Source organism: Microcaecilia unicolor, chromosome 7 (genome assembly GCF_901765095.1).
Source record: "Microcaecilia unicolor chromosome 7, aMicUni1.1, whole genome shotgun sequence".
NCBI lineage: Eukaryota > Metazoa > Chordata > Amphibia > Gymnophiona > Siphonopidae > Microcaecilia > Microcaecilia unicolor.
Window position 1 is genome coordinate 174,517,928 of NC_044037.1, and position 17,838 is coordinate 174,535,765.

The 17,838-nt window shown below is 46.2% G+C and overlaps 1 protein-coding gene across 2 annotated transcripts in view; it reads right to left on the reverse strand.

Annotated features, from left to right (window-relative positions):
• The window catches only part of STRADB (STE20 related adaptor beta), a 123,960-nt gene that overhangs the window by 51,244 nt on the left and 54,878 nt on the right, over positions 1 to 17,838 (reverse strand). For both annotated transcript variants that reach the window (XR_003942875.1, XM_030210113.1), the window contains exon 8: positions 3,878 to 4,049. Coding sequence is in view for 1 of the 2 variants with exons in the window: in XM_030210113.1 (XP_030065973.1) it covers positions 3,878 to 4,049 (172 nt within the window). In the remaining variant the exon portion in view is untranslated. The remainder of the gene's footprint in view (positions 1 to 3,877; positions 4,050 to 17,838) is intronic.

Sequence of the window (17,838 nt, forward strand, 5' to 3'; positions counted from 1 at the left end):
GGGTGTCTTCAATGACATGGAAGGAAAAACGGCTTCGGCGAAATCAAAAGACGCGATTGTGCCTGTTAACATAAAAAGGCACAAAAAATAAGGGAACAACCCAACCGCACGGCGTCGAAAAACAAAGAAAACTTTAAAAAGTGAAAAAAATCTAACAGACACTATGGGAAATTTTTTTTTCTTTTAGACAATTGAAATAAAAAAAGAAAATTAGAACAAAAAAGCGAAAAAACTCGCAAAGACTCTTTCCTGGGCCTGAGAACAGTGCAGATAAAAACCTGCCGTACCTCAAAGTGGAGAAAAGAAAACTGAGGAGACGTGCTCACGCGACGGGCAGGAAATCAGTCCGCGCATGCGTGTTGCGTGCGCGCCAGAAGACTCTGGCAAAACTTTGTTTTATTTTGCTTGCAAAATGCCAATTCCTGGGCCGACGCGGACGTCGACCCACATGTGAGAACAAGCAGCCTGCTTGTCCTCGGCAAATGGATGTTTCATTCTTGTAAATGTTGAGTCAGAGGATGGAAGCATCTTCTTTCTAGGATATATTGCAACAAATCAGAAAAAATGTGGAGCTCAAGACCTTGAACGGTCACTGATATTTTTCCTTTAAGACTCTGCATCAGGGTTTGTTTGTCTCCAAACTAATGGAAGCAGGTGAGTATTGACTTTTGGCAGGGTAGCTTTGCCTGTTCAAGGGCCTGTTCCCCATGGGCTATATCCAGTGTAGCTTCAGGTGCTGCTCCTGGCACACAGAAGGCAAGCAGATCTTGCTGTAGCTTGTAAACATCTTTGGCAAATTTTGTGTTCAGGCATCCCAAAGATTCTTATATTGCACTGCCACTGCCTATTCTCAAATTCATCATGCTTTCCCCCCCTCCCTCCCCACCCCCCGAGTTCCTTAGTCAATACGTCTTAACTTTGTCAGCTTGGATTGAAGTGGGACAATGTTGTCAATTTGCTCCCCAATATTAATTGCATTTTGGGTGACTGTCTTGTAGTGCTTTGATTTCAGTTTTTATGTTATCCACTGCCTTAGAAAAATCTGTTTGGAGAAATTGAATTTTCTGCAGTAATTCAGCTAAAAACAACTCTAGTGGTTGGTAAGCCTATTCTGAGGTGTGCTATTTACCAAATTATCTTCATTATGAATTGCCAAGATCCCTGGTTTCAAAGATTGTGTTGCAGGTGTTGGTGGTATTTTGCTATAGTTCGCTACTGCAACAGTTTAACTGGTCTTCCTACTCATATATTGAGGATATCAGCAATGCACTGCATAAGAAATTTTGATGAAAAATTATTTAAGAAATCTTTAATTTCTTTCTATTTAAAGCCATGGTCTAGCTGCCAGGTGGGAATATCAATAATGCTATTACCGTTCCAGAACGCCACTCACCCTTTACAATTCTCAAGTTACTACAACTCCCCAGTCTCTATGGACTGAAGCAGTATACACACCATAACTTGCTCAGGCTGTCTTGCTAGTTGATGCTGGGCTTCACCTTCTGCTTTCAGAAGGTGCTAAACTATGGACTCCGATCACACTGGGACACCTGGCTCACCTTTATTACAACATTGCAGCACAGGCTAGGTGAATACTATAGATTTAGACCCAAAACAGACTCGGTGAATGGGCATCTCTATCGACCAAGAACTTGGCACAGTACTCCCCTTCGCCATATATTTAATCTTAGAAGAGGCAAATTTACTTTATTTTATTATACGAGGCTTGATATACTGCCAAATACCAAGAAATAGCTTCAGAGCAGTTTATATTTACAATAATAAAACATGCTACAAGGAGGCATCAGAGCAGTTTACAACAACCTGAGAAACAGAGACTTAATGGGAAGTAGTATAGGCAAGGGCAAAAAAAATGAGTCTTCACTCTTCAAGGTAGATTTAAAGGAGTGGTAGGAGGGTTCTGACCAAAGGCAAGGGGGAATTGTGTTTCATAGCTTGGAGCCAACATATCTAAATGCAGAGGCTGACATGGTTCAGGGTTTCGGGGTAGGTGAAATGGAACGTAGGGGCTGAATTTTCAGCTGATACAATAACTATCCATTTAGCGATGATCTTCAGCAGCTAAATGAATAAGTTACTTGTGAATTTAGGCCTGTTAAATTAGACGGTTTCCAGTGATCACTTAGATGCATATTCAGTGGCACTAAATGAACAATACTGTTGAATATGCATATACAGTTAAGTGCTGGGACCGATACTTCACTTTATACAGCAGCTGTACCAGCTAATTATCAGGCCTAGAATGTGCGCTTACAGTAGCAGTAAGTACTAACATTGGTATAGTTAAGAAAAAATGTTAAGAATTGTACGAAGAAGAAAATCATTGACAACATTTCAAAACTTGCTAATCTTGTAGACTGCCTCAGACTCACTGCATTTATTACCTTATTTTTTATCATCTATGACAGAGCCACAGAAGATTAAATGGGACTTAATTTTAAGCATTTTTTAAATGTGTCCATTCATGCAGGAATTTTTTAAACACTGAACAAACATAAACTGCTCCCGAAAGCCTTCCTTTTAGGTATTTGTGTTTCAATATTATATTAAAGAACATTCTCCCATTCCCAATATAATTAGGATTAATGTAACTCTGAAGAATATACTTCTCTTCTTCTCAATGTAAGTCGCACTGAACTCTATATGGGAATATTGGTGACTAATAAGAAATAAAGTAAAGTAAAATAATATATAATATATCCAATGAGATTTGACATGATGATACAAAAGGATAATTATTTGTATAAAGCTTTCTCTCCAGGTAAATCGTGTTACTCACAGAAAAGGATTCAAAATTTGCATATGGGTATACATGTGTAAAAAGTAGGTGCATGGAAAGATTGCACCTACTTTATGTAGACTGTGCACAGGTGTTATGTTGTGTTATGCTACCCCAGGAGGAAGGGCCAGCACATGACTCGTTATGTTATCCCAGAAGGGATGTACACTTATACATTTCTACCTTCTTTAGTGCAGATAGAAATTTGCTGCATTCATTTAACATTAAACCACTGAGTAATGGGGTGGGTTGATGTCTTCCCATATAGAGGGTCATTTATTAATGGTTATTGAACACTATTTGCCAAAGGACCCATTTTATTCATATTGGTCCTACAATGAGGTAGACTGGCTTAAAACTAGCCTACTGTCTAAATCCTTTCTATGCAACACAGAGCTCCTGCTTTGCAGTTCAGATCCTTATCTGAGTAAAAATGGTTGAGGTTAGGAAATCTCATTATAAGTCGTCATAAAAAAAGGGCTGATCAGCAACAACATGCAGAGTTGGATGCTGGACCTTCCACACTTCTCTTTGGATGTTGTGGTCTGTTTCTCAGTTTTATTCACGTTCATCCAGATTTGTATGACATTCCTTTCTTTTGCATTTTTCAGCCGAGGAATTTCACAACATACAAAAAGCAATGTTTTTCATATATTTCCTAATCCAGGAGCACCCAAATGTACAGCCAATAGGCCAACCTGTCCTTTCTTTACATATAACCCATTTGAAACTTTTTTTTGTGCTAAAAACTATTACCTAATTAGCTTGCATACGTGATTTTGAAGCACTGCAGAGCACATTTTGTGTTTTTACATTTGTCAATACACAGAGCACGTACCATTTGTGAAAAAGCTGCACTATTTGCAAAGAATGTACATACTTTCCCATCAATGTGCCATTTTTTTCAAATAGTATGCATTATTTGCAAAGCACACATATTCGTAATGACACTGCCCCCAAAACAAACATAAAAAATGCTACAAACCTAATCACAATCTCAGCTATAAAAAAAGAACACGGGGCAAACACAGATTTCTAACCATTCTTAATTTCTCATGGGATATGATCTTATCTAACCTGTCTTAGTAGTTCTGGACTCAGCCATGGAAGCAGGGATGTACTGAACTTTGGGAAATCATACACGACCTTGGACTTTTGACCCTTGTTAACCAGACTGCATAGACGGCTCAAGCCAGACAGAAAGATTAGACCATCCCCAGATATCAGAATGTGGCTACCTTTAACATTCCTGAAACAAACAAAAACAGGCATTTATTTGAAAGCTACTATTACAAAACCCCTAATATAAGAACAATCTGTGAATTTTATATATTCAATGAGACAGTTGCTGAATACATTCATTGAACTTTTACTTTTTTTTGTATAAAATGGGCCATGAGGTAGGATTTATTCAGGTTTTCTTTCTTTTCAATGATGCTGTGGACAGCACACTGGCGACAGTGCAACTTAGTCACTTGCTAGGATGCAGGACTGGATTATCAAGGATACCATGAGCAATGAACCTTAGTAAATCACAGATTACAGTGCACAGTAAAACACTTTAGTCTGAGCCACTAAAGTCTCTTTTTGTTGGTCGTTAATGTTTCTTCCAATCATAGGTTAGAAATCTTGATGTGATTTTAGATGGTTCTCTGACAACAAGCCCATATGTAAGAGAAGTGGTGAAGACTTTTTCCGATTAAGGTTGTACAGAATCTGGTTCAAATTATGATAATTTTAGAACAGTTCTTAAAACTTTGTTTTTTACTAAATTAGATTATTGTAATTCACTTCTTCAAGGATTGCCAACAAATACCATAAGAGCATTACAAACTGTGCAGAATTCTGCAGCTAGGATTCTGATTGAAATTAGATGTTATGAGAAATAAAACCTATTTTGAGTTCGCTACATTCTGATCTGGTGAGTGAAATTTAAAGTGCTCGGCCTAATCCACTGAGCATCATTGAATGAAGTGCCACACTATTTTATCCCACATTTTCCCACCTCTTTGCAGGCTCAATGTGGCTTACAGTACATCATGGATGGTGGAAATATATTAGAAAATAGACATTTAGTGTTACAGAAGGATCTTAGGCAGCATGATAATGATGAAACATAATAGTAGAATAACAAGCAGACAATGTAAGACATTTAATGTTACAGAAGGATCTTGGGCAACATGATAATGATGAAACATAATGGTAGTATAACAAACAGATATTGTAAGACAGTTCTGAATATGTGTGGAGGAGTTGTGTATATTCACATTGGTTGATCTTTGTGGTAAGCCTTGTTAAACAGATGAGTCTTCAGTAGTTTGCGGAAGTTCGTTAATTCATAAATCGTTTTTAATTTATAAACCTTCTAGAGTTTTGAGGTTCGAAGGTTCTAGAATTCTACATCTAGCCTCCACAAAGCATTTTCACCCACTGAAAAATACATAATAGGGCTTTTTACCTGGCAGGGCAATTTGAGTAGAACAATTTATCTGCAGAAATAGGCAGATAGAAAATTGCTTTTTTATTCAGGTTTTCTCCTAGTCAGTTCCTCTTGATTATGAGAGTTTATTTGTTATACAAAATTCTGGCTGCTCCTGTCTGTAGTGGTGTGTTTTGATTTGATTTTGTCTGTGTTTTTGAGAATTGTTTTAACTATGTGCTTTTTATTATGTTAGATGGTCCTGAATAATTTGTAAAATTTCATGCTGCTTGTCTGTATACTTACAACATAAGAACATAAGCATTTCCATACTGGGACAGACAGAAGGTTAATCAAGCCTAGTATCCCTGTTTCCAACAGTGGCCAATCCAGGTCACAAGTACCTGGCAAGATCCCTGAACAGCAAAACAGATTTTATGATGCTTATCCTAGAATATGCAGTGGAATTTCCCAAGTCCATCTTAATAATGGCTTATGGACTTTTCTTTTAGGAAATTATCTAAACCTTTTTAAAACCCTGCTAAACTAACTGCTTTCACCACATTCTCTGGCAATGAATTCCAGAGTTTAATTACTCATTTAAAATTTACTATTTAGTAGCTTCTTTGCATGTCTCCTAGTCCTAGTATTTTTGGAACAAGTTAACAAGCGATTCACAACTACCTGTTCCACTCCACTCGGTATTTTATAAACCTCTATCATATAAACCTCAGCTGTCTCTTCTCCAAGCTGAAGAGCCCTAGCCGTTTTAGCTTTTCCTCATAAGGAAGTCATCCCATCCCCGTTATCATTTTCATCGCCCTTCTCTGTACCTTTTATTTTATGTAATAAATTTTTTGTGTGTGCTACTTTCTAGCTTATTTTCGAAAGGGAAGGAGGCCCATCTTCCGACACAAATCGGGAGATGGGCGTCCTTCTCCCGAGGTTGCCCAAATCAGCATAATCGAAAGCCGATTTTTTGTGTCCTCAACTGCTTTCTGTTCACGGGGGCGTGTCGGCAGTGTACCGAAGGCGGGACGGGGGCTTGGTTAAGAGATGGGCGTCCTCGGACGATAATGGAGAAAAGAAGGACGTCCCTCACGAGCATTTGGTCGACTTTACCTGGTCCCTTATTTTTCACGACCAAGCCTTGAAAAGGTGTCCGAACTGACCAGATGACCACCCCTTACTCCCCCAGTGGTCACAAACACCCTCCCACCCTGAAAAAAATTAAAAAACATTTTTTTCCAGCCTCTATGCCAGACTCAAATGTCATACCCAGATCCATCAAAGCAGTATGCAGGTCCCTGGAGCAGTTTTTAGTGGGTGCAGTGCACTTCAGGCAGGCGGACCCAGGCCCCCCCCCCCCCCCCCCCCCCACACACCTTGTGGTGGTAAATGTGAGCCCTCCAAAACCCACCAGAAACCCACTGTACCCACATGTAGGTGCCCCCCTTCATCCCTAAGGGCTATGGTAGTGGTGTACAGTTGTGGGGAGTGGATTTTAGGGGGGGTCTGGGGGGCTCAGCACCAAAGGTAAGGGAGCTATGCACCTGGGAGCAATTTGTGAAGTCCACTGCAGTGCCCCCTAGGGTGCCCGGTTGGTGTCCTGGCATGTGAGGAGGACCAATGCACTATGAATGCTGGCTCCTCCCACGACCAAAGGGCTTGGATTTGGACGTTTTTGAGATGGGCATCCTCAATTTCCATTATGGCCGAAAACCGGGGACGACCATCTCTGAGGTCGACCATCTCTAAGGTCGACCTAAATGTTGAGATTTGGGCATTCCCTGTCGTATTATTGAAATGAAAGATGGACGTCCATCTTGTTTCAATAATGTATGCACATGCAACTGCAGGCATCTAAAAGTAAGGCGCACCAATGCTGGGCTATGCTAGTATTTATAATGGATACTAATATTTATAGTGGAATCTGGGCACCAAGATGCTGTTATAGAATAGGCTCTCACCATGCGGCATCAGAGCACCTAAAAGGAGACACCCACTTTTAGTATTGCTTATTGAATTCTTGAGTGGGAGTATGAGTCCTCTTAAGTTCTGAACAGTGTCTAATAATGAATTTGCAAATGCAGGAAAATGCCTTTGGATCAGGAGTGGTGTGTTTTCAACACTGATGACCCATACTCTCTTATATAGATTTTCTTAGCATTGTAAATTACTAGAAAATTCTACAACCTTTCTGTTTTTAATAGATGCAGGTTTAATTGGTTTTATTTGCACATACACGTTTATAAATTACATAGTTCTAAGGGGGTCATTTACTAACAATGAGCACTAATACCATCATTGTGTGTTATTTATTCAGCATATTTACTGGTGAATAACGTGGAGGGGCATAATCGAACGGGGATGACCATCTCTAAGGGCATCCATCTCTAAGGACGTTCCGGCGAAGGGGCGGGGAAACTCGTATTACGGTATAACTGGGAACCCCACCCATGCCCGCTCACACGTTTGCCCCCTTGCATTTGCGTGTGCCTATACAGAGTGGCGCTTAAGGCACAGAAGTACATATGTGCTACTTTTCTCCACAATTATGTGTGTTTGTGCGGAGGGGGGTAGGTGTGCATGTGTGTGACTCCACACAGGGGGGAGGGGTGTGGGCATGTGCGTGTGTGTGTATAGAGGGGGAAGATGTGGTTGCACACATGTGGAAGGGAAAGGTGTGTCTGTGTGTGTACAGAAAGGGACGGGGTGTGTGTGCAGCTGAAGTATGCTTCTTCTTTCTTCATCTCACCACCCATTAAAAAGGCCACTTAGATCATAGTAATGCATGCAGTGATAACCTGTATAATAGAGTGACAGTAAAGGGTCTATATCAACTTCAGCTGAGCCAGAATATGCAGCTCAACAGTTACCAGGCTCTAAGTAACAGGATCACATCACACCCACACTAGCTTCTAGTCTCTACAGAGTCACCTTTAAAACCCTGACTCTAACCATTAGAGCCCTAAAATGAAATTGATTGGGTTATCTGAAGGACAGGCTAATGAGATTGAAGTGGATAGAGCACCGTTCACGGAAGAGAGTGTGTATGAACAGCTTGAAAAGCTAAAGGTGGATAAAGCCTTGGGACTAGATGGGATCCACCCCAGGATATTGAGGGAGCTCAGAGAGGTTCTGGCGGGTCCTCTTAAAGATTTGTTTAACATATCCTTGCAGACGGGAGAGGTTTCCGAAGGATTGGAGAACGGCGGAGGTGGTCCCTCTTCACAAGAGTGGGGATAGGGAAGAAGCTGGAAACTACAGGCCGGTAAGCCTCACTTCGATTATTGGAAAAATAATGGAAGCGATGCTGAAGGAAAGGATAGTGAATTTCCTGGAAGCCAATAAGTTGCAAGATCCGAGACAACATGGTTTTACCAAAGGGAAATCGTGCCAAACGAATCTCATTGAGTTCTTTGATTGGGTGACAGGAGAATTGAATCAGCAAAGCTCTTGACACGGTTCCCCACAGGAGGCTCTTAAATAAACTGGAAGGGCTGAAGATAGGACCGGAAGTGGTGAACTGGATTAGGAACTGGTTGATGGACAGAAGCCAGAGGATGGTGGTGAATGGAATTCGCTCGGAGGAGGGAAAAGTGAGTAGTGGAGTGCCTCAGGGATCGGTGCTGGGACCGATTCTGTTCAATATATTTGTGAGTGACATTGCCGAAGAGTTAGAAGGTAAAGTTTGCCTATTTGCGGATGATATTAAGATCTGCAACACAGCGGAAACCCGGGAGGGAGTGGAAAACATGAAAAAGAATCAGAGGAAGCTAGAAGAATGGTCTAAGGTTTGGCAATTAAAATTCAATGCGAAGAAATGCAAAGTGATGCACTTAGGGAATAGAAACCCTCGGGAGATGTATGTGTTAGGCGTGGAGAATCTGATAGGTACGGATGGGGAGAGGGATCTTGGGGTGATAGTATCTGAGGATCTGAAGGCGACGAAACAGTGTGACAAGGCGGTGGCCGTAGCTAGAAGGTTGTTAGGCTGTATAGAGAGAGGTGTGACCAGCAGAAGAAAGGAGGTGTTGATGCCCCTGTATAAGTCATTGGTGAGGCCCCACCTAGAGTATTGTGTTCAGTTTTGGAGGCCGTACCTTGCGAAGGATGTAAAAAGAATTGAAGCGGTGCAAAGAAAAGCTACGAGAATGGTAAGGGATTTGCGTTACAAGACGTATGAGGAGAGACTTGATGACCTGAACATGTATACTCTGGAAGAAAGGAGAAACGGGTGATATGATACAGACGTTCAAATATTTGAAAAGTATTAATCCGCAAACGAACCTTTTCCGGAGGTGCGAAGGCGGTAGAACGAGAGGACATGAAATGAGATTGAAGGGGGGCAGACTCAAGAAAATGTCAGGAAGTATTTTTTCACGGAGAGAGTAGTGGATGCTTGGAATGCCCTCCCACGGGAGGTGGTGGAAATGAAAACGGTAACAGAATTCAAACACGCGTGGGATAAACATAAAGGAATCCTATTCAGAAGGAATGGATCCTAAGGAGCTTAGCCGAGATTGGGTGGCAGAGCCAGCTGGTGGTGGGAGGCGAGGATAATGCTGGGCAGACTTATACGGTCTGTGCCAGAGCCAATGGTGGGAGGCGGGGCTGGTGGTTGGGAGGCGGGGATAGTGCTGGACAGACTTATACGGTCTGTGCCCTGAAGAGGACAGGTACAAATCAAAGTAGGGTATACACAAAAAGTAGCACATATGAGTTTGTCTTGTTGGGCAGACTGGATGGACCATTTACTATATTTTGTTTTTCCAAATATGAGTCTAGCTGCAGTATTCTGGGCTGTATAGAGAGAGGTGTGACCAGCAGAAGAAGGTAAAATTATGTATAATCATACCTGATAATTCTCTTTCCATTAATCATAGCTGATCAATCTATAGACTGGTGGGTTGTGTCCATCTACCAGCAGGTGGAGATAGAGAGCAAACTTTTGCCTCCCTATATGTGGTCATGTGCTGCCGGAAACTCCTCAGTATGTCGATATCAAAGCTCCATCCGCAGGACTCAGCACTTAGAGAATTACACCCACGAAGGGACACTCTGCCCAGCTCACCACCGCCGAAACGGGGGAGGGGAATTAACCCAGCTCATCCCCACACAAGTGGGGGAGGGGAATCCGTCCAGCTCATCCCCGCGGAGCGGGGGAGGGACACCACACCCGCCGATGCGGGGGGATCTGGCTTATCCTGCAACCGCAACCGCGGGAGGAGCTGACTGACCCTAACACCGCTGAAGCGGGAGGGGTACAAAGCTGCCCTACAGCCGCACGAAGCGGGAGGGAGTGCCGGCAGAATTTTAAGTCTCAATCCAGCCCCGTAAAACGGAGGGGAGAGGAATGCAGCAGCTCACTGTAACACAAACTCGTCTTAACTCTTGAAGAATCCAAGTGAAAAAACTTGAACACGAAGTCTTTCTGAAGTAACTGAAGACTAAACTTGAACCTGAAATGCAACCAGAATAAAAACAGTACAGATATCTGGGAGGGGCTATGGATTGATCAGCTATGATTAATGGAAAGAAAATTATCAGGTATGATTATACATAATTTTACCTTCCATATCATCAAGCTGATCAATCCATAGACTGGTGGGATGTACCGAAGCAGTACTCACCCAGGGCGGGACATTGAAATCCCTGACCTCAACACTGAAGCTCCAAACCGGGCCTCCGCCCGTGCAGCCACAGTCAAACGGTAATGCGTGGAGAATGTATGAGCCGAAGCCCAAGTTGCCGCCTTGCATATCTCTTCCAAGGAGACGGATCCGGCCTCTGCCATCGAGGCCGCCTGAGCTCTCGTGGAGTGAGCCTTCAGCTGGATAGGCGGCACCTTCCCCGCGGCCACATAAGCCGCTGCAATGGCTTCCTTGACCCATCTTGCCACTGTAGGCTTAGCAGCCTGCAGACCCTTACGAGGACCTGCAAACAGGACAAACAGATGATCCGATTTCCGGAAATCATTGGTCACTTCCAAGTATCTGATGATGACTCGTCTCACATCCAGATATTTAAGAGCAGAGTACTCCTCTGGGTAGTCCTCCCTACGAAAGGAAGGGAGACAGAGCTGCTGATTCACATGGAAGCGAGAAACAATCTTGGGCAGGAAGGAAGGCACTGTGCGAATAGTCACTCCTGCCTCAGTGAACTGCAGAAAAGGCTCTCGACATGAGAGCGCCTGGAGCTTGGAAACTCTTCTGGCTGAAGTGATAGCCACCAAAAAGACTGCTTTCAACGTCAGGTCTTTCAGAGATGCCCTCGACAAGGGTTCAAAAGGCGGCTTCTGCAATGCTCTTAGTACCAGGTTGAGATTCCACACAGGCACCACTGAGTGCAGAGGAGGGCGCAGGTGATTAACTCCCTTGAGAAAGCGCACCACATCTGACTGCGAAGCCAGGGAAGCACCCTTCAGGCGGCCCCTGAAGCAAGCCAGAGCCGCTACCTGGACTTTAAGGGAACTGAGCGACAGGCCTTTCTCCAGACCTTCTTGCAGGAACGCCAACACTGAAGAAATTGGAGCAGTGAAGGGAGAAAGTGAGCCTGCTTCACACCACGCTGCAAAGATACGCCAAACCCTGGCGTAAGCAGTAGAAGTAGAGCGCTTCCTCGCTCTCAGCATAGTGGCGATGACCTTGTCTGAGAAGCCCTTCTTCCTCAGACGCTGCCGCTCAATAGCCAGGCCGTAAGACCAAAGGGGGAGGGATCCTCCATCACCACGGGACCCTGATGTAACAGGCCCTGCTCCACTGGCAGCCGCAGAGGATCGTCGACTGAGAGCCTGATCAAGTCCGCATACCAGGGACGCCTGGGCCAATCCGGACCCACCAGGATTACCCTGCCGGGATGCTTTGCCACCCGGTCTAGCACCCTGCCCAACATGGGCCAGGGCGGGAACACATAGAGAAGCTCTTGTGTCGGCCACTGTTGGAGAAGAGCATCTACTCCCAGGGATCGAGGGTCCCGTCCTCTGCTGAAAAAGCGCGGCACTTGGCAATTGGCCGATGACGCCATCAGATCTAGGCTCGGCTGGCCCCAGCGCTTCGTGATGTCCAAGAACGCCTGAGCAGATAGCTGCCACTCTCCGGGCTCCAAGGTATGGCGACTGAGAAAGTCCGCCTTGACATTCATGACTCCGGCAATGTGGGCCGCTGAAAGCTGCTCCAGGTTCGCTTCCGCCCACTGGCAAAGATTCATAGCCTCCTTGGCTAGAGGGGCGCTCTTGGTACCTCCCTGGCGGTTGACATAGGCCACAGCCGTGGCATTGTCCGACAGGACCCGTACAGGCTTCAACACCAGTACCGGGATGAACTCCAAAAGCGCCAACCGAATGGCTCTGAGTTCCAGGAGGTTGATAGACCACTTTGCCTCTGCAGGAGACCAGAGCCCCTGCGCTGTCCTTCCCAAGCAGTGGGCTCCCCAGCCCGACAACGAGGCGTCCGTCGTGACGACAATCCACTCTGGGGTCACCAGAGGCATTCCCGCAGACAACTTGTCTGTCTGCATCCACCAGCTCAGCGCCTTGCGCACTGCTGGGTCCAAGGGAAGGCGCACAGCATAATCCTCCGACATCGGAGTCCAGCGCTGCAGCAAAGAGTGTTGAAGTGGTCTCATATGAGCCCTGGCCCAGGGCACAACTTCCATCGTGGCCGTCATAGAGCCCAACAGCTGCACATAGTCCCAAGCCCGAAGGGGAGAGGCTACTAGGAACTGGTCCACCTGAGCCTGAAGTTTGACAATCCGATTGTCTGGCAGGAACACTCTGCCCACTTGGGTATCGAATCGAACTCCCAGGTACTCCAGGGACTGAGTCGGGCGCAGCTGGCTTTTCTCCCAGTTGATGATCCATCCCAGGGAGCTCAAAAGAGCAACTACCCGGTCCACAGCTTTGCCGCACTCTGCATAAGAGGGGGCTCGGATCAACCAGTCGTCCAGATAAGGATGGACTTGTACCCCTTCCTTTCGTAGGAAGGCCGCGATGACCACCATTACTTTGGAAAAGGTCCGCGGAGCAGTAGCCAACCCGAAAGGGAGGGCTCTGAACTGGAAGTGTCGTCCCAGGACTGCAAAACGCAGAAAGCGTTGATGAGGAGGCCAGATGGGAATATGCAGGTACGCTTCCTTGATGTCCAAGGATGCCAGGAACTCTCCTGCCTTCACTGCCGCTATAACAGAGCGGAGAGTCTCCATGCGAAAGTGCTGCACTTTCAAGGCCCGATTGACCCCTTTGAGGTCGAGGATAGGCCGGACAGAACCTCCTTTCTTTGGTACCACAAAGTAAATGGAGTAACGTCCCTTGCCAAGCTGACTTTCTGGCACCGGAACGACCGCGCCCAGGCGGATCAGATTGTCCAAGGTCTGCTGCACTGCCACAGCTTTGACCGGAGACTTGCAGGGAGAGAGTACAAACCCGTCTTTTAAGGGTCGGCAGAACTCTAGTTTGTAGCCGTCTCTGATGACTTCCAGCACCCACGCGTCTGAAGTTATTGTGGTCCACTCGCCCAGAAACGAGGACAGCCGTCCTCCAATCTGCACTGGGGCGTGGACCAAGACCCCGTCATTGGGTACGAGACCCTGGGGGAGGACCGGAGGGAGCACCTCCGGGACGGCGGTCTCTGCGAAAGGAATGCTGCTTGGGGGAGAAATTCCTCTTGAAGGAAGAGGGGGCAGAGGAACCCGACTTGCCCGGGCGGTACCGACGGGCTTCCTGCAACCGTCCTCTGGAGGTACCGGGACGAGTACTAGCCCGAGCCCTGACCTCTGGTAATTTCTTGCCCTTAGACGTGCCGAGATCGGTCACGATTTTGTCCAGCTCGACCCCAAAGAGCAGCTTGCCTTTAAAAGGCAACCTAGCCAGGCGGGATTTAGAGGCGTGGTCAGCAGACCAATGTTTCAGCCAAAGCCACCGCCGCGCAGAGATTGTCTGAGCCATGCCTTTCGCTGAGGCCCTCAAGACATCATACAGCAAGTCTGCCAAATAGGCTAAGCCCGATTCCAGGGCCGGCCAATCAGCCCTCAAGGAATGATCCGAGGGGGAAGCCCGCTGCACCATAGTTAGGCACGCCCTGGCCACATAGGAGCCGCAAACTGAGGCCTGCAAACTTAAAGCAGCCGCCTCAAAGGACGACCTTAAGGCCGCCTCCAATCTTCTGTCTTGGGCGTCCTTTAGGGCCGTGCCACCTTCCACCGGCAACGCCGTTTTCTTAGTCACCGCAGTGATTAAAGAATCCACGGTAGGCCACAGATAGGCCTCACGTTCACTCACAGCCAAAGGATAGAGGCGGGACATAGCCCTAGCCACTTTAAGGCTCGCTTCTGGGACATCCCATTGAGCCGAAATTAAGGTGTGCATGGCATCATGCACGTGGAAGGTTCTAGGCGGGCGCTTCGTCCCCAGCATAATGGCAGAGCCAACAGGGGCTGAGGGAGAGACGTCCTCCGGAGAGGAAATCTTCAAAGTGTCCATGGCCTGTAACAACAGGTTGGGCAAATCCTCTGGGCTAAAAAGCCGCGCTGCAGAGGGGTCATCCGCTCCATCCGAGCGGGGATCCGTCTCCTCCAAGGAATCCGCAAAGGACCGTTGGGAGACCTCAGACACGCTGCCCTCATCTACATCGGAGGAGACAAATTCCTCCAAGGCCTGGGAATCAACCCGAGGACGTTTACCTCTGGGAACCTCAACCTCTTTACCAGACGAGGGAGCAGGGGCAGCGTTGTGCATGAGGAAGGCCTGATGCAGCAGCAAAACAAACTCGGGGGAGAAACCCCCCAAACTGTGCACTTCCGCAGGCTGGGGAACAGCCCTAGACGCACCCTCAACCGGCGCTCGCAATAGCGGGGGAGAGACATGCTGCGCATCCAAAATGGCGTCCGGCGCGAAACTCCGCGAAGGAGCCGCGCGGGAAGAACGGCTCTTAACTTTAGCCGCTTCTGTGCCGTCGCCCAAATTAAGGGCGTTCATGGCATTAATGTCTCCAACCTCAAGGGCGGCCCAAGAAGAAGCCGTCCGAGCCGCGTGGCCGGCCAAGATGGCGGAGGCGAGGAGCGGAGGATGGGCGTTTATGGCGGGAAAAACCGCCACGCCGGAGGAAGGACCGGGACATTCATCGGTCACGAAACTGTCACCCAACAAGGGCGAATCAGGCTTTAAGACCCCCGCATCCCCTCTAGAAGCGCTCAAGCGACCCGGGGAGCGACCCTTTGCGCCCTCGCCCTCCGACGCCATATGCCACGAGGAGAAGAATCGGGGAACCCCCTGCCCGCTATAAAAAGGTAAAAATTACCTGCTGTCCGCTCCGAGTTGTAACGACCTGGTGTCCCAGTGAGTAGCTGCAATAGACGCTTAAATAAACGTCGAAATAAACGCCTTTAAGGACGTTCAAAATTTTTTTTATTTAACGGAGCCAGCGGGAGGGGGGAGAAAAGGAGGGACCTGGCACCACCAGGTTTGCACTTGCTCAAAAGAGCCCTCAACCCCAGGCACTCAACAAAACCTAAAAATTAGGCTTGGAGGCTTAGCCAGAGCTGCTGCTGTGTGTGACCACCACCTGCTGAGATAGAGAACATACTGAGGAGTTTCCGGCAGCACATGACCACATATAGGGAGGCAAAAGTTTGCTCTCTATCTCCACCTGCTGGTAGATGGACACAACCCACCAGTCTATGGATTGATCAGCTTGATGATATGGAAAGGAGGTTTTGATGCCCCTCTACAAGTCATCAGTGAGGCCCCACCTGGAGTATTGTGTTCAGTTTTGGAGGCCATATCTTGCTAAGGATATTCAGGTCAGCAAGTCTCTCCTCATAAGTCTTGTAACGCAAATCCCATACTATTTTTGTAGCTTTTCTTTGCACTGCTTCAATTCCTTTTACATCCTTAGCAAGATACGGCCTCCAAAACTGAACACAATACTCCAGGTGGGGCCTCACTGACGACTTGTACAGGGGCATCAAAACCTCCTTTCTTCTGCTGGTCACACCTCTCTCTATACAGCCCAGAATACTGCAGCCAGACTCATATTTGGAAAAACAAGAGACAATCAAACTGTGTAGTCTCATCCCCCACCTGTCTGAGTCAGAAAGCCTCTTAATCCAGCTGGGAGATACAGAACCAATGTAGATGCTAGTAGTCTACAGAGCACCTTGCTATTATTTAGATTTGAAAAAATTTTTTATACACCGCTCCTTCGTCAGCGGTACTGGTTAATGGTCCATCATCTGCACAAGAAGTGCTAAATCTGGTGACTGAGGTAACCGTGAGCTACCCTAGGGTACTGATCATGGGAAACTTTTAACCTACACTTTGAAACTCCAGACACTGCCACTACTGCTTTCCCTGATACGATGGCAGCTATAGGATTCACTCAGGTGATCAAACCTCCACCCCCATGAAAAGGGTCATATGCTAGACATGGTGTTCTACAAAGGAGTTGACATCTTTGAATACAAGATTGGTGGCATTGAGATAACACCCCTATCATGGGCAGTTCATTTTCTACTTAAATTTTCTATAAGGACTACCTAAAACAGATGGACCCAACCAAAGTTTGGAAGGAAATCAGAGACATGAGAAATCTCACTAATAACTTCCTAGAGGCCTTGTCCTAGTCCCATATGGATGAAAAGATGACAACAGTGACCGAACAGGTCGATATCTGGAATGCACACTTAGCAATGGCATTAGAAAAACATCTTCTCTAAAGAAGGTCCTATGCTCTACATACAAATGCTCTCCATAGTTCTCCCCAGAACTACGGATCCTTAAGCATCAAGGACGTCAACTTGAAAGAAAATGGTGAAAATCTCACCTAGATGAAGACAGGCTCAATTGTAAGAAACACATAGCAATGTACCGACAAGCCTTAACAACAGTCAAAAAATAATATTTTTCTCAACACATTGAACAAGCTGCAAATTCAACAAAGCAACTATTTAAAATAGTAAACAACCTACTACAAAACCTACACCAAAACCAGCCTTCCCAGTCACAACTAACCATGGATGATTTTGCCACATATTTTGCCAACAAAATTAAAGGTCTCAAATCCATCAGGACTTACAGACAGTCCCATCAAAATTCCCACCACCTAATGAGAACACTCCCTCTCCCCCACCATGCACAGCCACCTTGGAGTCTTTCAACTAGGTCACAGAGGAAGTTCTTGAAAAAATCCTGTAAGGTCTACGACCGACATCCTGTCCTCTTGACCCCTGCCCAGCAAAGATAGTACAGTGAGCAAGTACAGGTTTCACTTAAAAGGCCACTAAATTTGTTAGCTCCTCTTTTGTGGGGGGGGGGGGGGGGCAGCAAAGAGAGTACAGCGAGCAAGTACAGGTCTCACTGAAAGGGCCACTAAATTTGTTAACTCCTCTCTTGTGGAGGGGCAGCTACCAACAACACTAAAAAGAGCTGTGGTGCACCACCTACTGAAAAAGAACTCCCTGGACTACAACAACCGTGAAAATTATCAAATCAGTTTCTAACATTCCTTTCTTATCAAAACTTATAGAACAGACAATCTGATTTCAACTCAATGACTGGCTAAATAAAACTAAAAGTAATTGGCTAGACCCATGTCAATCTGGCTTCAGACCTGGGTACAGA